The sequence below is a fragment of the Hirundo rustica genome, chromosome 5 (genome assembly GCF_015227805.2).
Source record: "Hirundo rustica isolate bHirRus1 chromosome 5, bHirRus1.pri.v3, whole genome shotgun sequence".
Classification (NCBI taxonomy): Eukaryota; Metazoa; Chordata; class Aves; order Passeriformes; family Hirundinidae; genus Hirundo; species Hirundo rustica.
In genome coordinates this window covers 48,451,036-48,477,384 of record NC_053454.1, presented here as the reverse complement: position 1 = coordinate 48,477,384, position 26,349 = coordinate 48,451,036, and the positions used below count along the sequence as shown (strand labels likewise).

General features: G+C 36.8%; 1 protein-coding gene across 1 annotated transcript; it reads left to right on the top strand.

Annotated features, from left to right (window-relative positions):
* Positions 1-464: 464 nt before the first annotated feature.
* Positions 465-26,349, top strand: HPGD (15-hydroxyprostaglandin dehydrogenase). Its single transcript, XM_040065574.2, has 7 exons — positions 465-678; positions 852-975; positions 4,765-4,871; positions 15,703-15,799; positions 21,805-21,881; positions 24,316-24,479; positions 25,528-26,349. Exons 1-7 carry the CDS (start codon positions 586-588, stop codon positions 25,664-25,666), a joined length of 801 nt encoding a protein of 266 aa, XP_039921508.1. The 5' UTR covers positions 465-585; the 3' UTR covers positions 25,667-26,349.

Here is a 26,349-nt window from a genome sequence, read left to right as displayed (position 1 = left end):
GGAGAAGTCTGTTGGGTTGTTTTGAAGCGAGAAAAAGTGGCCTATGTATGTTTTTTGGAGGCTGTCGTAACCCTGCTCCTCATGCAACTTGGGCCAACCAAAACTCACACAGCCTCAGGAGCTGCCAGCAGCCCTTATCAAAGCTTGTGGCAGCTTCTCACGCGATTTATACACGCACAAATCCCCCTCTCCACCGAGTGGAGATATAGCTGCCCGGGAAACCTTTCTCCGGGGGACGCCGCGAGCCTGCTCCCTCCAGAAAGCCTGGGGCTGGGAAGAGGGGATGAAGCTGGTCTTCTCTCCGGCTCCTGCTCTCCAGGGCTCATCCAGACACTCCGGAGGACGATTTAATGACCCGCTCCGCCCCTGCTTCCCCCCGCCCAGGCAGCTCCGGGAGGCTCTGGGTCACACGAGCGGGGAGCGGGGGGGAATGAGCCGCTGCAGCGGCGGCAGCAGGAGGAGGAGGGAAGGAGGGAGGGCAGGAGGGAGGGTACGAAGGAGGGAGAAAGGAAGCCGGGCAGGTGACACCGCGCTGGGTTGCTCCGGCTGGGCGGGCGCGGAGCGGGCGGCAGGAGCGCGGCGGCCATGCACGTCAATGGGAAGGTGGCTCTGGTCACCGGCGGGGCGCAGGGCATCGGCCGGGCTTTCGTCCAGGCGCTGCTGGGCAAGGGCGCCAAGGTAAGCCCCGGGGAGCGCGTTCCTCCCTTTCCCTCCCCTCTGCCTCCAGCCGCCACCCGCCGGCGGGAGTGGTGGCAGCCCCCGGGGCTCGGCTCTGCTCGGCGGGGGACCTGTCCGTCTGTCCATCCGCCCGCCCGCCCGCCAGCCACTCGTTTTCCTCCCTCCCCGCTTAGGTAGCCCTGCTGGACCGCAACTCCGAGGCCGGACAGGAGAGCAAGGCGGCTCTGGACGAGCAGTTTGAAGCGCAGAGGACGCTGTTCATCCAGTGCGACGTGACGGAGCAGGAGCAGCTGAAAGGTAGGAGGGAGCGCGGAGCGCTGCGCTCCCGCGGAAGGCGCAGGCAGCGGAGCGCGCCCGGCTGCGGCGGCGGTGAGCGCTCGCAGGAGGGTTCTGCGGGACAGCCTGCTCCCGAGCGCTTCTGGCGCTGACCCAAACACGATTTGTTCCTGAACCTGCAGATGTGAAATATCGCTGCCGGCATTACTACCGCAATTTCACTTTGTTCCTTGGCACGTCGGAAAGAAAAGCCAGAGTCGTTTCCATTGAGTGTTGTGTGTGATATTTTTGCATGAAAGCCTCTGCGGAAGATAATTGCTATTTTATGAGTAATATATATAAACTTTAAAGCTCATACTCGCTTTTTATGAGGTTTCAGTACAGATTCCAAGCTGCATTCCCTCGTCACAGGAGTAATAAATTCTGCGCTGGGTTGCAGTGCTCTTTCCATACTGCACACTTACCTTCATTGTGTGCTGACATAGCTGAAAGCAGAACTGGCAAAAGGTGGCACCTACTTTATCGTGGGGTTATCCATAGGGTGATAACACTTCACACATATTTTGCAGGTGCATGGAATGAAAGCAGCTTCCCTCGTTAATGATTTGCATTTCTGTTTTCACTTAGTGGATAAACAGTGGTCCCTACTGAATATCATATAACAGGAACATCACTTCATCAGAGTTTCATTATTAAATGGTACATTCATAGGTAGTGACTCAGATTCAGATTTTGATATCTCTTTTGTCAGTGCCCTTTCCCCAGATTAATTTCTGCCATGCTAGATGTGGTTAGTTTCGATTTGTTTTTATTCATTACATTTCGCTGGTCATTTTCTCAACAGTGATCATTGAGCACAGCCATTCCTCTTTCAGAGAATATTGCTGCTATTCCAGAATTCAGCAGTTCTGTCTACTATTCCAGGCTAGCATGATTAATCCTAATTCTATAGCTTTACATTGTCTGTTTGTAAGAAAGATGCTGGACTTTATATCTGGGATCTGCTGTAATCAGCAAGGTTTTTATCAGCTAGGTTGATTATTGACTTTTTCTCCAAGTGGGAGGAGTAAGGAGAAAGAAAATGCATCCTAGGGGTAGGAATAATATGTGCTGCTGCACGGGTATTACCTCAGTGTGCCTTGTCTCCCACAACTCCTCCTCTCTAGTGCCAGGCAAGTGCAGGACCAACAGGGTGTGAACTGGCAGCTGGAGTGAGTAGGACAGGTCAGCAAGGGAGTGTTTGGAACCAAGTTAGGAAGAGAGCAATCAGAGTAAAAGTGGAAGTGGTTCTGGCAAAGAAAAAGAGCAAGAACAGGCGGCTGCTGCTGCCAGTGTCTCTCCGATCATTGCATTAATTCTGCTGCAGGTTTCTTACCATAAATTTGCAATCATGTCTCACAGTCCTTTCGATATTCTGAGCTGGTTTTGGTGGTTTTTTGTTTTGTTTTGTTTTGTTTTTAACTGTTTTATTTTCATATTTTTTCATGGCAATTGTAAGCTACTACTTAAAAATTTTAGATTAATTTCACATTTAGGGTTTAAAGGTCTTATTGGATGAATCAAGTCCTGTACTTCATGTAAAAAGTCGTGTGTGTGAATGAAGTTCTTCTCTTTTTGAACTTTAGCCCTTAGAGTAGGAAGTCCCAGTACTAGAACTAGTATTTCTAAGTACATGAGGCTTATAGGCAAGAAATCACCTGCTTAATCTGCTTTCAACTCTTTCCTGTACTTTTTTCACTGGTGGTTCTTTCACCTAATCCCCCACAAAATCTGCTATCTCATCCCACTTTTAAAAAAATCACCATACTTACTTTTGCCTTCCAGGGACATTTAGGAAGCTTACATATAGCAGGTGTTTGTGCTGACTTTGTACTGTTTTTCTTGTCTTCCTTTTAAAATGGATCCTTCTCATAATTTTTCTTTCCCCACTCAATATTTCATACAATCATCTGCTTGTAATTTTTTTATGGTTCCATGAGCACTAATTAGTGTGCAGTGCAAACACGGAATTATTCTACATTTGAAGAGGGAGAGAGAATCAGCCTATACAGATGTGTAGGTGACAACTTCGCTAAGAATTTACAATAAAATTCTTCTTTCTGTGGATAGGTGATAGATGGGATTACTGTAGGCAGGTAAACTTTTATCAGAAATATTCCAAACACAGATATGCAAAAGCATTTGGTCTTTTCTCGGTATGTAAAATAGAAAACTATAATTGGTCAAGTCTGTGTAAATTTAATTAAAAATAATTGGCAAAATTACTATCATCCATAGTGGTTTTTGAAGATTCTATTAAGAATTAGAATCTTCTTAAGAAAGATGTTATTTAGAGAAGGCTTAAAAGGGAATTAGCCAGTTTTCAAAATTTGGAAGCTAAATAAAGACCAAAATTGTATTTATTTTACTCATTGGAAATAAGTTAAATACTCTCTTCTGCTTCTAATGAAACCAAAGATTTTCGTTTGCCCTTGCTGTTACAGAATTGTAAAGATAAGTGACTGAAGAGCTGAGAAATCAGAGAATGAATTGACAACAAACATAAGAAAAAAAGGCAGACAGACCAAGCCAGAAGATTTATTAATATTGCAATATTCTAGTAGAGAGTAAGAATATTAGAAAAATCTGCACAATAAAGGCAGCTGGACATATAAAACCTGTCCCATCAGCTGCCCAGCTCTTGTTTTGATCACAAGATGATGACTATGATCGACCTGACATTGAGGCAAAGAAGAAGCATTTCTGGTGCAGGAAAAGCTTTGTAAAAGCATAATTTCAGTATACCTGTAATATTGTTGATTTTTGAGTCAAATACCAAACAAAGTTTTTTAAAACAATATTGAGGAGGTGGTGTCTTGGTTTAGATAATAGTAAATATTTATTGATGAGGAACAATGTTTGGAGGGGAAAACAAGCAAGCTATATATACATGTCAGAAAATGTCCTCAGTTCTGGAACATCTTAGTCTGGAATGAACATCTGGAAGTCATCTCATCCATCTTGTCAAAGCAGAGCCAGGCTTGAGGAGTTTGCTCCTCATTATGACATCATCATGTTTTTCTATACACATCTTTTATCTCAGTTCTAACATTGTCACCTGGGAAAACACAATGTCATTGTGGAAGTTTCCCAGTTCTTATTCTGAAATTCTTTGGAAGACAGGTCACTATTTTTGTCCTCAGAAAAAAAATTTGAATTTGAGACACACATTATTAAAGTTACCTGATAAGTAGGATATATTATAACTTATCCATAAATAGATACATGTAAACAAGGATTGTGATTAATTATTTGTAGTTGAAATATCTGTGTCAGTTATTCATTAAATAAAAACCGTGTTCTTAGGTTAAATTTGGACTGAATGAAGACCATTTTTCTGAATGCTTGAAGCGTTCAGAATCTATTTTTCATTCAAAATAGATGGTGTCAAATCTTGACTTTAGTAGCTATATCAAACTGATACAAATCCAGCTACAAATGCTTAATTTATATAACTGGGGTGCCAAACATCCTATCTAATACAAAATGTAGAAGTGCTAAGAACTTACATTAGCTCCTGTTATCAGACATCAAGGTGAATGAAAAAGAAACTATGTTATCTTAGTCCTTCCACTTTCCCTAAATATATCTAATGTTAGATAAAGTGCAAGTTTGAATAAAGTATTTGATTGCATGTTCCTCACTAATGTCTAAGAAAATAATGAAGACATTTTGGTAGACTAATAAATCATTCATTTTTGTGTATGCATTGTATTTTTATATCTTACTTTCCAAAGTTCTAAGAAATGTCACTCTTGGACCTTTCTATAGGTGCTTTCAAAAAAGTAATTGAACATTTTGGAAGGCTGGATATTGTGGTTAATAACGCTGGAGTGAACAATGAGAAGGACTGGGAAAGCACTATACAAATTAACTTGGTAAGAATTATCTCCTTTCACATGTCTATATTTCAGTATTTAATGTTGGGATATGGTTAACAGCCTGTGGCTTCTGTAGATTTTGCCAGATGATTGAACATTAGTTATTGGATTGGTAAGTACAGCTATTGAAACAATCACCACATAGCTGAGTGTGCAGTGGGTCCCTAAAATTGTCTATCCAAGACATACATCACTGTGTAGAGATGCTCAGATTATCTACCACCAGACAATATTCTCTTTCTAGAAAATCCAATTAATTCCCAAACAGGTGTAAGAATTGACTGCCCAAGGCAGTAGAGCTGCATCTACAGTAGACCAGTTTGTTTATATGAATGTTTTAGAATATTTTAATTACTTGTGAAGTTCAGCTGGCCTGCATTAGTGTTGCCATTTGTTGAGACTACAAGTAAACTTGTTCAGCCAAGACCTCCACACCTTCCTCACCAACCATGCCAGCATAAAGTCAGCACAATCAGCATAAAATCTGAGTTTTTAATGTAGTCCGCTTCACCATCATCACTGGTAGGAGCGCACTACTTAAGGGTACTTATGTGCTAAAATCCAGTACTTTCAACAAGCCTGCAAAAATTAATTTTCAAACAAACTGTTACCACTTCTTTGATATTATCTGGTATCTCATCAAATGAAACCACAATATCTGCTTCTCAGCTGAAAAGTTTTTAATTCAAAGTACACCTCTAGGACACCTAAGCTCCAAGGAATTACCTTTCTAGCATTAATAGAATTTCTAGATTATTGAAATTCAGCTTATAGTCTACCATCTGTGAAGTCCTAATTCAATAGTGATTCAACAAGCCACCCCATGATCATACTTACTGCAAAGAAAGTAGCAGAAGGAAGCTTTGAAAAATAAAATGTGGAGTTTTCTCTGAAATTTGTCATGCAACAAGAAAGTTCAGAATATGAAAATTAGGTGTGATTCTATCAAAAATTTTAAGGACAAAGACAACCATCTTTGGATCCTAATGCTCCCTCCCAAAAAACAAAAACTAACCAAATCTCTCCAGGACAAGTAACACAAGCTGTATATGAGACAAGTACAGAAAAAAAAATGAGAAAATAAGTATTTGGAAAAAAAATAATTTAAGTTTCATAAGGCCTTTCTCTTGATTCTTTATTCCTTACATATTCTTCAAGATTTAAGCACATATATTCTTCCTCTTTATTTCATTTCTAAAATGATCTGAAAAATTAAACATTAGAAAACTTCATCTTGTGAAGTAACAACAATTTTTCATCCTCAGTGATAGGCAACATCTATATCTCTTAGTACAGATGCCTTGAATGTAAAAGAAGACTATGTTCTAGATGACTTATTTCTCTTTACTTTTGTGCGGGGTTTTAACACAGGATATAAGTTAAGGTAGGCAGCCATCCACCTGTCAAATTTGCAAGTGCAGATAATTAGGCACCCCTGGAAATACTAAAGTCCAGGTGAGAAATATGTTTGACTGTGATACTTGCTGTCAAGGTAAATATCCTAACGTACAGTGAAGTCTTAATAGTTTTTCGAGGCCAAGAGCTTCAAACAGAAGATGTTGAGAACCTACTATATTGCAGAAGACACCAAGCTGGGTGGAGGGTTTATCTGCTGAGGGGTCAGAAGGCTCTGTAAAGGCTCTGTAGATCTGAACAGGCTGGATTGATGGGCCAAGGCTAATTGTCTGAGCTGCAATAAGGTGAAGTGCTGAGCCCTGCCCTTTGGTCACAACAGCCCCAAGCATCACTGCAGGCGTGGGGCAGAGTGGCTGAGAAGGTGCCCATTGGGAAAGGACCTGGGGGTGCTGGTGACAGCAGCTGCACATGAGCCAGCTGTGCCCAGGGGCCCAGAAGGCCAAGGGCATCCCGGCCTGGATCAGCAATGGTGTGGCCAGCAGGAGCAGGGCAGGGATTGTCCCCCTGTGCTCAGCATTGGCGAGGCTGTACCTCAAATCCCATGGTCAGTTTGGACCCCTCACTACAGGAAAGACATTGAGGTGCTGGAGTGTGCCCAGAAAAGGGCAACAAAGCAGTGAAGAACCTTATGAGGAGCAGCTAAGGAAGATGGGGTTATTTAGCCTGGAGAAAAGGAGGCTAAGAGGAACCTTATCACCCTCTACAATCACCAGAATGGAGGCTGTAATGAGTTGGGGGACAGCCTCCTCTTCTGGGTAAGAAGTGATAGGAATAAAGAGGATGGTCAGAAGAGCTGGGGGAGGTTTAGACTGGATATGCGGAGAGATTTCTGCACCAAAAGTGTTGTCAAGCACTGGAACAGGCTGCCCAGGAAAGTGGCTGAATTACCATCCCTGGGGGTGTTTAAAAGGCCTGTAGATGTGGTGCTTGGGGTCATTGTTTAGTGGTGGACTTTAAAGGTCTTTGGATTTTAAAGGTCTTTTCTAATCTAAAAAAAATCCATTATTCTATTGGCTTTTTTTCTTATTACACATAATTGAGCAGAAGCAGATCGTAAGTGGTCTCAAGTAGCAGAAAATCTGAAATCCAAGTCTTAGAAATGTACATTCTTAACTATCAAGTTAGTCCCCTATATTTTTTTAAGGTAATATTATATAGTTTATACATTATTGTATCTGTAAGTTCACCATAAATGTCCTAATGACTTAATACATAGTTGAATATTGAAAAATTTCATGAATACATTGTGGTGACTGGAAGAACGATCAAACAGGGTAAAAGTACAGTTGTGTGGGTTAAATCAAAGCCGCTCTAAGATCCAAATATCTCCATTCACCTATTGATTTGATTATTCTTTCCCTAACACTGAATCAACTAACTAGCTTATCTCCATAAGCATTTCTGTCTAGTTACTGTTTGTACTTGTTACTTTTTTAAATATAACAGAAGAAAAATAGCTGATGCATGTAATATCTTCTATGGGTTGGTCCTATAAAATGTTTTTCTGTTTCTTGTAGAAAGGAGCAACATGTATATGAAATACACTCTTTAAAATGTCTAAATTTCCCTCTTGTAGGATACTTTAAGTATTCTTTGTTTTATTCCTAAGAACAGATATAGCTGCTATAACCACACAGTGTGGTACACCTTATGCACGTATTTCTTATTTTAAAAGGGGAAAAAAATCCTCTATATGCCAGTCATAGTCTTAGTGATATCATTTATATATTGATACAACAAATATTCCCTGCCCCAGTTTAAAGTACAAAGTACAAATGTAGAGCAGTCCAGAGCAAGATAAATCAGGACAAACACATCTGGGGTGTGTTCTTTACGGCTAAAACAGTTCACAGAACCGGTTGGTCTTCAGGAACGTTTTTAAAGGACTGTAAGGAAGTTCTGTGACAGTACTGCTTGAGAAAGAATGAAGAAAAAGGTTCAAAAGTGGGATTTAATTTGGAAGGAAAAGGGAGTAAAACTCAATTTCAACCGGTGTCCATTACAGTTAACTGAGAGCAAGAAAAGACAACTTGATAAAGCTGGGGAGGGGGTATAGGAAAGAGTACTGACTACTAAAATGATATTTCTATTGCAGTACTTTCCACCATTTTGCTACATTTTGTACTAAAGATCCATCTTTTCATTACTTTATTAATACATCTATCTTTTTTTTTAAGTATTTCTGCAATGTCATCTATTCCTCACCTCAAAGCTCAAAATCTCATGGTGTTTACTTGATTTGATAACAGTGTGATCAACAGCAGCCTTCAACTAGTGATACTCATACGAGGGTACAGTCTTGTTATTATGGCACATAAAAAAATGTGGCATAATGGCAAGGATACAAGAATTCAATTTTAAAGAGATGTTACCAGTGTAGTTTCAGCAGTATGTCACACACACATATTCATGCACAGAATGGCACAAGGGTATATGACACATAAATTCCTATTAAGGTTTCTACCTATAGTCCTCCATCACAACAGTCTTTATTGCATTCATAAAAACTTTTGCCTAAGGGATCCAGAAATTTTATAATCTGACTTTTTTTATTCTTCAAGTCCCTAAAGTAAGAAAAGGGCCCACATCTTTACAAGCCTTGAGTATGCATGCTTTTTAAACACAACTGGGTGTTCTAAGAAGCTTCAATAATTTTATCTTATGCTGATGTGTCTTTCTGGAACCACTGTAATTCGAGTGGCCACTATAATTACAGTGTCTTTTGTCATTTCAAATGCACTTAGCACATTTTATACTAAAGACAATCCCCCAAATGATATGCAGCGTCTCTTTTTATGTTTATGTCAGAGGTTTCTGAAAGCTGACATAGGTTGCAATATACAGTAAAATGTAGCAGTACTGGTAACACCTATGCTTGCATTTAAAATGTTACCTTAATCAAAAGGTAGTGTTGGCATTTTGACTACCTTATTGTTTTATTATAACAACAACAAAAAAAAATTGTGTATATATATATATGTATTTAAACCAATTCCCCAAATGAAATTATGAAAAAAATTTGAAAGCAAAATCACAGCTATCTCCTGTTTATGTGATAACTTTGCAGGTTTTAACACATTCTGGCAAAACTTTACATTGCAGGCCAGAGGCTGGGCACATCAGAACACCTCAGTCATATGGGATTTAATTATTTAAGCATTGTCCAGAAGTAAGTAGAATTCAAATGCACACATAAATTTTCTTCAGGACCATGACAGTCTCATTCCTAATTACTATGCAAAATGTAGAAATATGCAAAAAAATTGTTACATTTTTCATGAGTTTGCACAATTTATTTCCATAAGTGACAGAAGTAACAATTTTCCATTAATTTAAAAAAGTCCTTTACTAAAATGAAATCTATCCAACATCATGGTTTGTCCCTGAAAAATAGATTGGAACGGCAGAGAAGAAAATGCACCACTGTATCTTTATGTGTGACTCCTTTCAATACAGCTCATGGTGAAATACATGTTCCAGCAACTAGCAAACCTTGCAAAATCAATGTTTGCTTATCAGTAAAGACCAATGTCTCAAAAAGCAAATTAATGTTTCAGCAGAAACCAGAAGGGTAGCTAAGCAAACATCACAAGTGATTACTTGAATTTATTTTTGTGGCAGATTTCATGATCATCACAAGCCTTTTCCACTGTGCAAGCCATAAAAGGAAATATGTTGCAACTTCCTTCTGGTCTGTACACCTTGCTGGCTTTTCCCAGCATACTAGGAGAAATGAGAAGGACTGAACTTTCATCCCAAAGTAATGTAACCTGGACATATGGCTGAATTAAGCAGCTTGGAATAACCACTAGGTCCCACAACAGAGACACAGGCAAGCACCATTTCTCAGTGCCAGCAACAGAGAAACTAGTCAAAACAAACAATGCTATCCGTAGTAGATAAAATGTCATAGGTGACTGGTTTGCTGACAACCAGTGGCTACCTCAATGGCTTGCTTGCCTATTCTTCAGCATAATTTGATGTCAGAGGACTAAGGGTCTAGGGAGAGATGTGGCCAAAAAATGAGAAGTGACGCTTACCTTGAAATTAGTAGTACAAGGATAAATCCTTGAAGTACATAAAGAATCCTACAGGTATAATTATTTTTGTTGTTTATATTGTACTGAGGAGGACACAGTGACTTGCCTTAATAGCACAATAAGTCAATGAATTTTTTAGCTTATGAATTTAATATAAGTTTACAGTAACCAATGTTGAAGTATAATGAAAATCAAAGGTCTTGAACAAAGACCAGCTATCAAAATGGAATAGTATTCCTGTGTCCTTCAGGAATGGGGAGGTGTTATGAAGGGGAGGAGGGAAGTAAAGAAATCTGCACCATAGAAAACTGAAGCATAGTGTTTCATTCCCACCTTGTAAAAAAGCTATTGACTTGTAGCAAATTATCAAATCCTACTATATATTCCTTTCTCCTTTCTGCCTCTTTCTCTCTAGACTTCTTTTTTTCCACAATTTGAGTTGGAAATTCATACTCAAGAGCTTGCAATTTTATTTTATTTCATCAAACTAACCTATACATAGGAATGACAAGGAACTTGAATGCTTGCTCCAACTTGTCTACATCCTAGAAAATCTACATTAAAAAAAATTAGTCCCACCTTCCTGTTCAACAGCAAAATGCTAAAATTTTCCATGGATATCACAAGCAGAACTTTTAGTTTCAGAATTTTAAAGTTCGTCTTACACGGTTCACAGAGTACTTTTAAATGTTTCCTTATAGTCAGTGATTTACAGCATCCCTGTATGAAATGCAAATGATCTTGTGTCAAATTCCAGGTCTGTGCTAACCTGCTTTATGAAACCACAAGTTTGTTGCTCTTTCATTTTTGTTCAGTATCCCTAGCACTGAACTGTCCCAGTTCAGGAACCTACATAAAATGCTAGTACTGATTACTGTTTTGTTTTCTCAAAGGAATTCTTGTTACCGTGTCACCTTGATAGCAATATAGTGCTTATCTTCAGCACTGAAGATGCTGATGTGTTTTCTCAGCTTGAAGTACCAGATGTATCAGACAAGAGCTGGTAAAGCCTTATGAAATAGTTGTGAGAAACTATGTCAGTCGGAACAGCTGCCCTGAAACACTAGGAAAGAAGCACTGTGTACTAAGTTACTTTCAGAGCAATTGTCACTTGAAAAGGATGATGATTAATGATGTCCTGGGCACCATCACCAAAGAACACCTTTTTTTTTTTTTTTAAAGTAGTTAAATCTAAAATGAAACACAAAGTATGAAAACTAACTTACAGGTATAGTGTTGGAACACAAGAACATTGTACGCATTAGCTGACATTGGTTCCTAAAGGTAGAAAAAATTAGTGATCTACTGAAGACTCTGAGTCTAATTAGAATCAGAGTTTCAATATATGATTTCTTTTAGAAGGATTGAATTAAAGCTACACAGTCAAAGGACACAAAGAAATGTGAAGAATCAAAGATTTTGTAAGGTTTTTTTCTGATTTTGACACTGGCAATTAATTGCCATTTATGAAATCATTGAATAAGATACTGATTACTCTTATGTTATTCTCAAAAGCAACTGCAAATTATGTAAATATTTTGATTATTTGCATAATTATTTTGCATCGTTTTCCATGCTGTCAGATACCATTCTGTATGATACCTCAGCACATTTGATCTCCTCTAATTTATATCTGTAATTTATGTAACCTAATGCTAGGACACGTTCCCACACTCTACTGCTATAACTTTTGAAAGAAGCCTAAATTTTTTGCTGGCAGTTGAGGAGTAAAATTGCTTCCCTTGAAAGCACGCTCAGACCTCCACTGCACCTTAATGGCCCATCTTCATTATGTGCTGTAGTAAAACACTGTATTTTGGTAAGAAAATAAAGAGCAGTGTTACTGAGATATCATATGTTTCTCAATATCTAGAAGGACAGTAATTCAGATTATTTTATGGCTTCAAGGATACTAGTTTCCCATAGCCAGGATCAGAAAAAAACAAAAGGTAAGAGTCAGGTTTTTGACTTAATCAATTTTTGATTTACCTACATTTAGTTACAAAGCTGACTACTTGGATATTCTTTTTTCTTGACAGGTTTATGAACAACATTCCTTCAGCCAAATGCAGTTGTAAACAAAGGGATCATTAAAAAATCAGCTCTAAAATGCTTTCTTGTGCAACGTCTCCCAGAATATTTCCATTTTAAACTGACTCAGACAATTTTTTAAATTACATAATTTTAAATTTAACTTTCCCAAAGTTTTTTAGTCGATAATCTACAAATTATTGTTGGTTAAGAATATAGGATTAAATTATTAGTCTTAAAAGTACAGTTGGGTAACTGCACAATCTGAAAAGACCATTAGTTTATTTCATTTAATTGTAAGGAAATTACAGACATTTTTATCATAACCTAAACCCAAAAACCTGCATTCAGAAAACACATTGAATTTTGAGAGGGTTGGAGAGAGGTGGATTCTCTCAAGAGAATGAGAAATCCAGAACACAAGACTTTAGATGAAAAGTGCCCTCTGCTGAGAGTGTAGACAAGTTCTTCTCACACTGGGTATGTGGTTTAATATTTACCTGCAGAATAATTCTTTATTTTATCTGCCCAAACATCATAAATAGCTTTTTCATCCAAGTTCAGTCACACTCAGTGAGGCTTTTGCAAGGATCACAGGTAAGGATTACAAGTCTATAGCAGGTGTAAGGAGCAATATCCAAATGGAAGTCTGCATTTATCTTGAAGACCACCTCTCACAATACCTTTATGTAAAGGAGAACATGTCTGCAGACACATGAAGAAATGCTAAGTTACTGGATTCCAGAGGGATAAAAAGAACAGCCAAGCTACCCACTTTTTTCTTGGTTTATAATTGTGGTTTGGCCAAGGACTCATCTAGGTCTATTATCTCTGAATTAGAAGGAATAGAAAAGCCTTCAAGGAGCCCCAAGGTACCTCCTTCAACTGATTTATTTTCTCTAATCATCCTAAGTGGAATTCCCTTTTTCTGCTCATCAGGCTGAGCCACTGCTCCAGGGCATGACAGGACCTGCACCTGCTCTCCAAAGACAGCATTAACCCCTTTTTTCTAAAATATCTTCTGTACAGCCTATCATAATATATGGATATTAAAAAAACACATTTCACGCTTAAGTCCAAATCTAATTTTAGTTGAGGTGTGAGTAAGTTTTCGTTCAGAATAAGTATACCTTATAGCAATACAACCAGGCATTAACAATCTTAATTTTAATAAATCAAACTTACATGTGAAAATCAACATTAAACAGCAATAGAGTAACCTTTATAGTGGCTTTGCTACTTTCCAGGATGTGCAGGAGAAATCTGATTTAGTTTGGTATACCTCAAGACACTAAAGACAATTCTTTAGAAAGTTTTTGTTAAGGCACTTAATCAACAGCATCCTTTTTAAATTAATCATATTAATTTTTTTAAGATATTAGCTTGAACAAGTTTTTCCAGGAAAGAAAAATAAATCTATTTATGGGAATTTTTTTTTTAAGAAAAATATAAAATATTATTTCAGAATTTTGAAATAATAATATTTTGTGGGGTTTTACACTGTTGCAGGCAATAGATCTTCTGAAAATATATTGTTATAAAAATATCTCATTAAGTGTTGAAACTAGAGAAAATGAGAAAAGCTGATTCATTATCAAGATTCCAAAGCAAACTCAGTAATGAGGTCTCAGATTTTTTTATCTCTGTCAATGGGCAGCCTCATGTTATTTGAAAAATGAACCATTGATATTAATCAAGTAGGACATGCACTTTTCCAAGTCTGATTCCTATTAAAACCAAAAAACATGAAGGATAACTGAAATTTAATTAGTACTACTTTATATTTTCAACATGCATGTCTAAAAATATCAGCTAATGAAAATGAAATATAATACCCATCTCAAGATTATTCCAATTTTGCTTTGGGAATATAGATAGTGTCAGAAAAATATTTAACATTCTGATTTTAAAAGCTTTTCTTTCCCCCCCAACCCCCAATTTCTCTAGTCACTATCCATTGGGTTTTAGGCAAATACAGATTTTCACTGTGTTTTTTTATATGGGAAATTTCTGTCTCTGTTATTCTGCAGACCTTCTCTGGTCAAAAATAGTGAAATAATCATGCACACTTCATCTTCTGGACATCTTTATTTGGGTCAATAAATAGCACTGAACAGTCATAAGGTACAAACAAAGTTCTCATTTAAAAGATGAAATAATATTTCCAAAAGACTAAAAGCGTGTCTCAAATGCATTTGTCCATTTTAAGTAGAAACTGTAAAGCAAATATGAAATGATTACAGAGAGATCTAAAAAAAATATTTGTAAATAGTTATGGAACTCATCACTAATGCAGCAATACTGGAACATTTCTCTAGATTCATTATCTTCCACCAGGAGCCTTTTCTGCTGCCCTTTTCTTGCTAATTGTTTCGCTCTCAGGTAAAGTGACTTTCTGGGAGAAACTCTCTCCTATGATTTATCCAGGATGCTGGTAACCCAAGGCTTGGTGTGTCTTTGGGCATCTCAGTTTTAAAGTCTGAAGCTCAGTGAGAGGAATCTCTGCGGAATTTCTGACTGCAGTAGGGTTCAAAACAAATTTTAAGGAATCAAGATGATACAGGTCTCAGAAAAATTATTTTCCTCAAAATTCTGTCTTAAAAAAAAAAATTGTAAAAAATCACAGCTAATATTATGCTAACATCTCGCATCTCTTAGAATGCGTTTTTTACCTTCTGTGTATTTGCCTGTGTGGGCTAACTTTGATTTGAGAGGAATGGTAAAACGCCTGTAACTTTAGTCAGAAAATAATACAGGTTTTTAATATCCTGGGACCAGAAATATATCGTGGTACTTAATCCTAAAAAGTGTGAATGTCTTTTGACTTGAGCCTAATGCAGTTTTTAGTGTTAATGTTATCTTCAGATACAGTCAGTACTTTTTAAGTAATATGGACCAGGCTATCTCAACAAAAATGATGGGATTTAGATCAGTTCATCTGCCACTTATATTTTTAGAAAAGTTATATGTTTCATCTGTAAATTATTTACATACTCCTTATTTCATTTCCTTCGCAGCTCTTATTTTGCATTTCAATCTTTTAGTTTGTTTATTTATATCTTATTAAGAGAAATAAGTGAACTGCTATTACTTCTATCTATTGCAATTGTGCTTCTGACGTTACGGAGTTTCAATACTATGGAATGTCTCTGTGCTTAAAAACTTCAAAGAATAAGATCACTGGTAAAGCAATACAGGTTCTAAGCACCACAATAAAAGCAAATTTCAGGTTGTAGAAGTACAATAGATATTTTGAAAAACATCAATAATTCAGTAAAATATTTTTAATAGTTTCAAATAATCTTTGAGTATCTTCAATAATTCCTTCCTCTCTACACCAGACATCTGTGATCAGAGGAACCTACCTTGGCCTAGAATACATGAGAAAAGGAAATGGAGGCAATGGAGGAGTAATCATTAATATGTCATCCTTGGCAGGTGAGAATTTCTGCATAAACATTTTCTGCTGGGTTTTCTTCTTAAGTAAATGAATCATACTGATCACTCTTACTTATTCTTCTTTTTATGGCCCTTCCCTGTTTAGAAATATTTTCAACTGGTTTTCATTGTAGCCACAGAAGGAATATCAAACAACCACAAATTTCATTTGCTTTTTAAAACACAGTTCAATAGAAAAAAGTCAGAAATTTTCCTAACCTATCAGTCTTGCATTTAAAATCTTGAGCCTGACGTAAATTCCTCCATTCAATTCCAGAGGAACACAAATGTAGGAATATCTAAGACTAGACTATACCTACTTTATTTACAAAGATTGTTACATACCCACTCTGTGTTCCGAAGTCCTTTCAGTTGTGATCTACCTGTACTTTAGAAGTCATAAAATTAACACTCATATTTCACCGAGCTTAAGCAAGCGCTTTCTTTGCTCACTACTTACCTATGGTATAACTGTATTTCAATTTATTGGTATAAAAATAGAATGCTATGGATCCTACATCAGTTGGGGGTAGTGCTGCCCCATTGTGAGGCAGAACTCTGCACCACTTCCTGTAGATATACTCAATGTTTCAGTGACTGGGCTCCCAGCAAAAAAGCACAGCTGAGGGGGAAACTGCACGTGGAGATTTAAGTTATGTGACAACCTTCCTCAGAAATTTTGTGGGGAAGTGCTTGCATTCTCTCTTTTTTGTTCAGAAAGGTTGTTCTCTCTTTCTACTGTCAGACTGTGAAAAATAATACATATGCTACCTGACACTCTGATTGTCAGAGGGATTTTCTTTTTGTATGTGCAGATCACTAAATTCTAGTCGTTTCATTCCAGGATATTCCTATGTGTTTTAACAATGAAAAGTGAGTTAAGATAGCACCAGCTATAGTTAACTGATTGTGCATAGGTGTGGATGTTCTGAGTAGTTTTACATTCTCCTGTAAACCTTAGCTTTCGTGATAAAAATTCCATTTCATCCTACTGACGTAATGCATATGGATCTTGAGGATCTGACTTTATACATGCACATATGTCAAAAGGCAGAGGGGATCTTATTAAAAGACTCCGTGTACCTTTAAGTCAGCATTTGTTGTACTGCCTGACAAATTGCCTACCGCCACCAGAGAGTTTATCTCTATAGGCTGAAATGGACATTGTGTTGGGTCCAAATTAACCTGAAGGAAACGCCTGAGGCAGTGCAAGAGGTCATCAACACAAGTAAAAGATTAAACATTTTCACAGAAACACCGATGCGCAAGGCAGTGCTTAAGAAAGGGTAGGGGTAGCAAGTGGCTTGATTCCTTTTCTAACTGGTCTCAAAGGAACAAAAAATGATTTTGGTTTTAAGACCTAAAAGCTTGGCTGTTCTGTTTGTTAAAACAAAGTTTCTTTGCTTTGTTTGGCTTTACATGGCTTGTGTTTAACAATTGTTTCCAAGGTCGTAAAGAAAAGCCCATTTAAATGCTAACATGTAGTAATTTTTATTGCTTATTTATTTACTACTGTTAGTGCCTAATGATTCTAATTCTCCTTTCCAGTCTGAAGGTCTAAATCCTGTAGTTTATTCCATCTATGAAAGACAAACTTCCACTGGTTTGCTGAACATCCCCTTCAAGTGTTTTCTTAGAGCTAGCTTCTGTTGATCATTAAACTTCTGAGTGGTTTTGATTCCTGCTGTCCAAGTTCTCTCTAAGATACAGACAGCAAATCTTCCAATGTCTTTCTGAGCAGCAAGAAGTGTTGTAAATAGAGCTTATGTAAAATTCAATACTATTTCCTTTGCACGCTAATTAGCTACCAGTACATCGCCATGGGAATTTTGCCGATGATTTGGACTAGGGACAGAATCAAGTATTACAGTATTACATTTCCAAACACCCATGGTACTACCAAAATTATTTTGGTGAAGTGGATGCTTGAAAGTGTTAATTCAACTGGATCAAAGCCAGAGCCTGTCTATCCAGTCGTGAGTCTTCCTTTCTTTAATCTTGACCCCAGACGGGACTTAAAAGAGGGAGAGAAAATACATGAGCACATGCAGCAAGCACTCTACTCTGTCTCAAAGCTATAAAATTTAATTTTATTTGATTTATGCATTCATATCAAGAAGAAGTAATTCTGCTAAACTGAGATAATAGGAAATGTGTTTTACTTCAAATTTGGCTCCATAAAAAACAATTCAACGACTGAAGCTTTTTGCATTGGAATAGACTTAATTTTCAAATTCAAGGACTAAAATGTTCTAAAATTTTTTTCTGTAGTAAGCTATACATGGTACTTTTATTTGCATTTAATGGAATAGTTACAAGCAACAGAGTAAGCATAAAAAGCTAAATTTAACTCAAGAGGCTGTTTAAATTATTAGACTTAACACAGCCTTTTACCTTGTGGTGGCTGGTACCCACGCCCTTTTTGCAAAAGGTAAAAGGGCAAAAGGAATTCAAGTATAGGCACACACTTTTGTTTTGATGGCTTTTGTATTTTTAAGAAGGTTTTCTGTGAAATTGAATTTGTATCTGTATTTTAGCAGACAAAAAAATAGTCAAATATTCACAGAAGGCTTAAAAATGTTAGAATTTTTTTAGCGTAGTATCATGCTACCTTTTTCAGAGGCTGTTCAATACATAGGGAATCTGGGTACCTTTCTGCTGCACAGCCAAATGGGTGGTTTGATTGCACTCAAAGCACTCAGATTCTGCAAACAGCTGGTTTGTCTTCCCTTAATGGAAAGTTTCAGCCACAAGAAATACCTAAGGTACCCGTCACAGCAAACAAAATTGTTTAGGACCAGATCCTATATGAATTACAAGAACAAAATTAACCATATGGTTACATCACCAAACAAGGACTCTATCACAGTGATACAGGGGAGTAGAAGTGTCAGTGGTTGTACAACTGGGACCTTCAGATCAGCATCAGGACAGAGCATTGGTCCCTCTGCTTTGTGAAAAAGAAAATGCTCAGCAGAATCTGCCAGAATGAGGTTTAAAAAAAAAACCAAAAACAAACACTTCAGACTTCAGTTCACTATAAAAAAAATCATAGAAATAGCACTGCTAAGAATTTTTGCTGGGATTTCTGTTTCACCTTTGTTTTGGCACTCAGGAAGACTACAATATCATGGGGATATGTAGACAGAAAATTAGAAAGGCCAAAGTCCAGCTTAAAACTAGAAAGGCTAATAAATCTTATTCAAAGAAAGGAGCTTACTGGAATCTCTGAGGGTAACATGTTCAGTGAGAGAGTGTAACTGGGGAAAAATGTTTAATTTTGTTTTTATCAAAGTTCTTTGTTCCATCAAAGTGGAATGAAAGGAAATACTGGTTACAGCAAAGCCTACTGATACAATTCGAACTTGTTGATAGAATTCTCCACCTCCAGTACTAATTTCTCAAGATGTGGCTATTGCAACTATTGACCATGATAAATAAGGAGTTGTAGTGAGACACCTGACACCACGTCTACAAAGGTAGAGTCATCTTGACACCAACAAGGAGAGTGGAGTATAAGCAAGGGCAAGAACTGGCTCTCTCAGTCTGCCAAGAGCTGAGAAAAATAAAACTGAGCGGTTAACACTGGAGCACAGAATTACTGTTGGTCTGCTTGAACTGGTTTTGGTAAACCAAAAAGCATCTTGAGTCATTTGCAATTCACCATGCAGCAACATCTGGAGAGAGAAAAATCTAGACATAGCAGTCCCCCTTCCCATCTAAGAGAGATTAAATCCCAAACGTATCACTTTCTAGAAGTACACTGACCCATCAATTTGAACACCCTCCTCTTCTTCCCACATTATTTTGTGCATAATGGTCTCTAGTCTGTTTCACTGCCATTCTGCTTTGCACAAGATAATTAAAAATTTATGGCAGCAGCAAATAGAATCCAGATTCTGTAACAAATGAATGCCCTAACTTATATGTTATGAACACATCTCTGCTCACTGGTTGAACAAATATGCAGGCAGAGCAGAATCAATATGACACAGTGATTCATCATAAAATACTTGCTAGGAGAGTCCCTGGGACACACCACCAAGAGAGGCCCAGCTCTTCCCAGAGCAGGGAATTGGCTCAGAGCTGGCAAGCTGACATTGCGGTTCTGAGTACTGAACTCAGGAACAAGAGTGAGACAGGACTGTTATTGGTTTATGTGAGGAATGCTAGAACTAGTCTTAGATGCCTTATCCTAAAGAAAGATGATTTTTTTCTTGGTTCTCCATTTCAGCAAAAAAAATAATTACAATTAGGAAAAAAATGGTTAAAAAAAAAAAAAGGCAGCTAGTTGTTCCTCTCTTCCTGCCTGGTTATGCCTGCTGTCTTTGGCATTTAAGTAAGTCTTTGAACCTTATTCCACTTCATTATTGTGAGCTGTGCCCTTCCTTTGTTTATTTCTTGACTTTGTTTCCCTTCCCTCTCAAGTAAAAGGTAATTTTTCTTACTGTTGTTAAAAAAAAAAAAAAAAAAAAATTACTTCTAAATTCTTCTTCTGTGTTTCCCAGTAGATGTGTCTGTTTTATTTCTATTAGCTGAAGCTTAATTAGAATTTCCTTTACTTAAAGTATGTAAAATTACTTGAGAGTTTGTTGCTTGTTTGTTTTTTAATAGTATTTTATTTTTTCTAATGTGCCAATATTCCAATATTTTCAATAATTTGAAGAATGGTGATAATCAAACATCAAAAAACAGAGGAATATTAAGCATTTGTTGTCATCACAACTCAGAGGAGACAGTACAAAAGCCATTTCATAAAGTGAGTTCTTAAACAGAAGCGTAAAACATTAATCCAAGTTAAGCAGATAAATACAATTTTAAAAGAACAACCAGACAATAGGTTAAGTTCTTCATTTCCCAGTATTGAACAGTGCTGCTCTCACAGGATCACTAAGGTAGCATCTAAATCAAGATAAAACCTTGAAGCTCTCAGGTTGGTAATTAGAGCTTTGTGCTGTCTTAGAATGTTCTTTCCTTCAGATAAAACAGATTCCACAGCAAAGAGCCCATGCAATCTGGCATACATAATATTTCCAGCAAATCCAAATTTAGAGCTAGATAGTGAATTCCTCATCTCCACTGGGGTAAGTCACAGCCCTTCTTGAATGTATCACCTTAAGATCTGAAGTATGAAAGATAAAAAATATACAAGTTATTAATTGGGATTACTTCCAATAAAATCAAACATTAAGGCATTAAAATTACTATCCAGTTTTACAACAGCACATCAGGAAAACATTTTATCCTCTAGCTTTCAGACAGGCTGAAGTTCGCTATTCATAAGGGCCTGAATTTCAGGTGGAACTACAGCATGGATTTGGTCCAGTTCAGCTTTCATTGTATAGTAGAAATTATTGGCAAAATTGACAGAAATGAACATGCATTCATGGTCTGTCATTTCTTCTTGACTGTTTTTTGCCATCAATTCAGTCTTACCAGAATCAACTTCTTACTTTTCTTCCGAAACCTCTGTTCTCTCTTCTTTCTCTGCCATAAATAAGAACACCATGCTCTCCCACTCAGACCATAAAGGTTTACAGTGTTAGTATAAAAAAAATTTTTCCTTCTTCTATTCCCGCACTTCCTTCCTGAACACACTGTAAATGATTGCAGGTGTCCAGTTCACACATTAGATATCAAAGCCTATCTAAAATGCTTTGCTCCTTAATATACTTTAAATACTTTATTGATTCATGGATGCCTTAAAATTCTCATTCTTGAGTGTTTTCTTCCAGATTGTATCCTCTATTTTATGTCATATGTCATAGATACTTTTGTTTTTAAAAGCTGTGGTTTTTTATAACATTTTTTGCCTGCACATTTTTATTAATCTATTTTTTTCTTAGCCTATCCCAGATTACAAATATAATTTACAAATGTCTGCTAATCAATTTTGTTACATCTCTCTCACAAATGTTTTACATTATAGACCTATACATGTGTTTAAGGTAATCATAAATTAGGAATATACGACATCTTCATTCAGCTACCTTTTTATTTTAAAGGACTCATGCCTGCTGCATTCCAGCCTGTGTACTGTGCTACAAAGCATGGTGTAATTGGATTCACACGGTCCATAGCTGTAAGTATGCATTTTCCAAAAGGGTATCAGCAAGCTCCTTGGGAACATGCTTAAGTTTTTCATGTTCCTCCTCTGTAGCCACCCAACTGGAACTAATTTTATGAAAGAAAACCAAGTGCGTGAAGCAGTGAAGGCTCCCTTCTTTCACAAAGGGAATCCAAAGATGGAATAAGTACGGCATCTATGTGTTTATGACCGATTTGAGCTTTGGAGAACATGGAAGAAGGATGTTGCAGAGTAATTTAAGTACAGTGGGAAGAGTCCAAGAGCCAAATTCTAATCCAAGTTTTAAAAGTATTTTTTTCAGAACCCTGACCCAGTCATTTAACATTTTGGTTTCCTTATTTATACGTCAGGTCAATGACTTTTTTATGATAAATAGGCACTGAAGTGTACAAAAGTGACTTTAACACATCATTATTTTTTCTTACCAACTCATAATACTCTGAAAATGAAAAATTACACATTCAGGATGAGGCATGTAAGATGATCATATTATAAGTCTCAGCCTTGAGTTCCAAAACTTTCTCGTTAAGTCAAACAAGTAGTGTAATAAAACAACTTGGAGGGAGAAAATACAATTACCCTTTAATAGATTAATCTTAAAGATAATCTACTTACATAAGATTTTCAATCCGATTTCCAGAATTAAACACCTGAAATTATACTATCAATTTAATTACACTAATTATACTCTGTACATATTTTAAGCTCCCATCCCTACACAAATAACTTCTTTTTCAGATTAACATGAAGAGAATAGTGTGGATAAGTGTTGCATATATCATATTATACACATCAAGAACATGGCACCTAGTTTGGGTTTGTTTTCTCATTAGAAATATAAATATCACCATCTAAAGTGCAAAAGTAAATTAGAGGAAATGCTGTCTTTAAGGAACATGAATGCCAAGGGAAAAAAAAAAAAAAAATATATATATATATATATATATATATATAGTGAACTACAGTATTTACCAGGAAAGACAGTGCAGTCTAATGTTGGGCAGGTCTGATACCTTACATCTAGAAGTTCAGTTTCTTGTCTCCCCAGACCAAAAGGGCAGGCTACTATACCATGAAAATGACATGCAACTTACATAATACCTGAAAGGACTCTATTAAATGTTAAAATAAACAGAACACAGTGTTTAACAGTTTTGGTTGTTCTTGGATATGCCATGTATAGTTCATCAGTTCTGTACTATTGCTAAGAAAGTTCATCCAGCAGTCAACAGACACCTATCTGATGTTGATCAGGCTCCTTTTCTACATGGACACTTTGGTAGAACCACAAACTAAGAGTCCTACTGATGCCTAGGGAAGGCTGACCTGAAACAGAGACTGGACAGAGCTAGAGAGTAAGCTAGGTATTTATCAAAAGGCCTCCAGGATCCACCTTGGGCAGGACAGGAGACAGACTAAGGCTGCACCCAGGGTGGACCAAGAATGGTCACAAGAATGGTCATGGCTAACTGGTTACGAGATCTTAATTTTTATAAGTTTTGGTCCATTTGTATATCGGGGTTTAATTGTCCAATTACAGCTTCAGGTTGTGAGGTCTCATCCTTCTCATTTTCTCTCTTCAATCCACAATCGTTTATGCTGTTGGGTTGAAAGTTGTCCTTGGTTCAGCAGGAAAAGGATTTGTTTTGTCTACCTACTCTGTGAAGAAAGCTAACCAGCACTTAATACGAGGCTCAGAACTACACCCCTAGGCAGCACAGAACCTGGAAAACATGAAAGCTAGAACTTAAGGCATCATTAAGGCATCAGATGTTCTCTCCCAGAACAACTTGAGCTTCTTTCTTTCATCATGTTCCTGAGTGTCTTCCTGAGAAAAAATCATTTTGCAGGGACTTTCCAGTGGGGATGTTCAGTGATGGATTCATACTTGGCAGGGACATCAGAGTAAATAGAAAGGTTTAGCATTACAGTTGTAGGGAGAGGGAACATATTGTACTTCTGTTGATGTGAGAAAGGTATCTTAATACAGTATCTTAAAGATAATTTTATTTATTTCAGAGCATTTAATAAAAAAAGCTCCTATAAGACTGTAAGCATACATTTGGAAGACCTTTTTCTTCTGTTTTTCTTAGAAGAGTTATATCATCACCCTAGAATACTGTTAATGACATGCTAAAGAGCACTAAGGAAAAAAACTATTAGAAAAAAACCAGCTTCATGGAAAGAGTTCTGATTTCTTGTAGAATTGTTCTAACAAAAGAAAATGTTTTTTTTCTAGTAATATAATGTGATTACTAGAGAAAATGTGCTTCAAACATAGTTGTTAAAACAATCAGTAGTAACGAAATCTCCTTACTTAGCAAGCCTGAAAAGTACTTTGTGGTAAATCTCATTCTTTGGAAGTTTGCTTACACAATACTGTCTTAAAAATGTTGATGACAAATGCCTACCCCCTTCTCTTTTCTAGTTAGCTGCTAATATGGAAAACTACGGTGTGAGAGTCAACACAATTTGTCCAGGATTTGTCAACACACCAATTCTTCAGTCGATAGATAAAGAAGAGAATATGGGACAATACTATTCATATAAGGATGAGATAAAAAATATGATGCAGTTCTATGGAGTGATGGAGTAAGTCAAGTCAGATACAGTGTGGTTTTTGCACTTTGTTGATAAAGAACAAAGACATGCTTTCAGCAAAATTAAAATAAAAGAGAAATGCTGCCTCAGAAAAAAGGCTATCAAATCTGTATAGAAAAAAAAATGGCAGATATCTAAGACTATTTTAAGAGCACTATCTGCACAGTTATATATCCCTTTATGCATTCCCATTTCCCAGCACAGTCCAAATCAAATTAGCAAATTAAATATAGTGATTTTAGCTTTTATAGTCTTTGGTATTCCCTCACGAATTTGGTTAATCAAACTTATTGTGAGATACAGGGCATATGATTTGCACTGAATTTTCACAAAATTTTCAAGTGAACCAAGATAGAAATCAGACCATGAACCGACAAAACTGGATTGAAAGCAGAATAACAGCCTCCATGGATCGGATCAAAGAGTTACCTGTCCCATTACAGTCTTGCAAACAAAGGCCAAAAGCAGACAGCTTGGACAAACTATGAGAACAAGATAAGCATAAAATGATATTTTTTAACACTTTCTTAGCTTCTAACAATTTGCTTCCAAGATGCCTCTGCACAAAGGAAATTGTATGACAGTGTTGTTTAACCCATACTTTTCTTTATGTAAAATATTTTACACCTATTGACCACAGCAAACTTCATGTTATCCTTTACGCTAATTTGTATGTCAGCTCTGGTACAGAAGCAGGATAAATCAACAGCAAAGAGCTGCAGAGGATAGTTTAAGGATTACTTCTGTCCATTTCCCTGACAGAGAAAACTTTGATAGGAAGCCCAGTGGCAGCTGGATGTCCACAGGCATTCATCAGAAACTCGAGAAATCAAATGATGATTTGCAAAGTAGACACTTTAGATGTATGCCCGATTGAGGAGAATACATATCTCTCCTGAAACACTCATATCACCTCTGCTTTTCCTCAAAATAAATTTGTTCAAATGCCATTTTTTTAAAAAAATTCAGATATATAGATTTACATTGAGTTTCTTGTCCTTTTTATATGTTCATGATTCTGAAATAACTTTTTTTTCAGCCCGTCAATAATTGCTGAGGGATTGATAACAATAATTGAAGATGATACTCTAAATGGAGAAGTTATGAAGATCACAGCATCTCAAGGAATTCATTTTCAGCAATATGGCCAAACACCTTTTACATCATCAAAGACATAAATAATTGTTTTGTGCTAATTAATTTTAGCTTTTCTTAAATTAAAAAAAAATTTGAAAAACAGTCATTTTGGGGGAAAAAATATTAGAGTTGTTTCTAGATCAGTGACAATATTCAAACATTTGCATCCTAATAACAAAGAGAGAGCTGAGAAATCTGTTGTGGGAAGATGCTACCACCCCATTCTGATTCTATAAGCACTAGTAACAGTATTCATTTAGCAGAATAAACACAGTGCTCTGAAGTCTTTTTATTATTATTATTCAGTAGTAGGGGGCACTTTTTTTCATTTTGGTCGGTCTGATCTACTTACTCCAAGCATAGTTTAGTTGATCTGACTTACTTTGTTATAATTCTTTTCACGGTCGTGCCTACTTATTTACATCTTGAATTCTTCAGACCAGGAATTCAGTTCAGGAATCTAGATCGCAAATGTAGCCATAAAGAGTTAATTAACTTTCTCATATGAAATGTTAAATATGTGCTACTTAATATGTTCTATATCATATAAGGAAGTACAGATTTTTAAAGTCTCAGATTTTAGATATTTATAAAATATTTCAGAAATATTTTTGTTTCCTTTTATATATATATATATATGTTAATTTTATCACTCTGTATATACAAGGATGAATATTTTGGCATTGATTGAAATGTCTGCTTGACTATTAAATCTTATTTTCTA

What these genes read in the sequence shown, in the direction of transcription:
- HPGD (XM_040065574.2), top strand. Translation starts at nt 586, where the DNA reads ATGCACGTCAATGGGAAGGTGGCTCTGGTCACCGGCGGGGCGCAGGGC. An exon ending in GGAGCAGGAGCAGCTGAAAG is followed by an intron (nt 976 to 4,764) that starts GTAGGAGGGAGC and finishes ACCTTTCTATAG; the next exon opens with GTGCTTTCAAAAAAGTAATT. An exon ending in CAGTTCTATGGAGTGATGGA is followed by an intron (nt 24,480 to 25,527) that starts GTAAGTCAAGTC and finishes CTTTTTTTTCAG; the next exon opens with CCCGTCAATAATTGCTGAGG.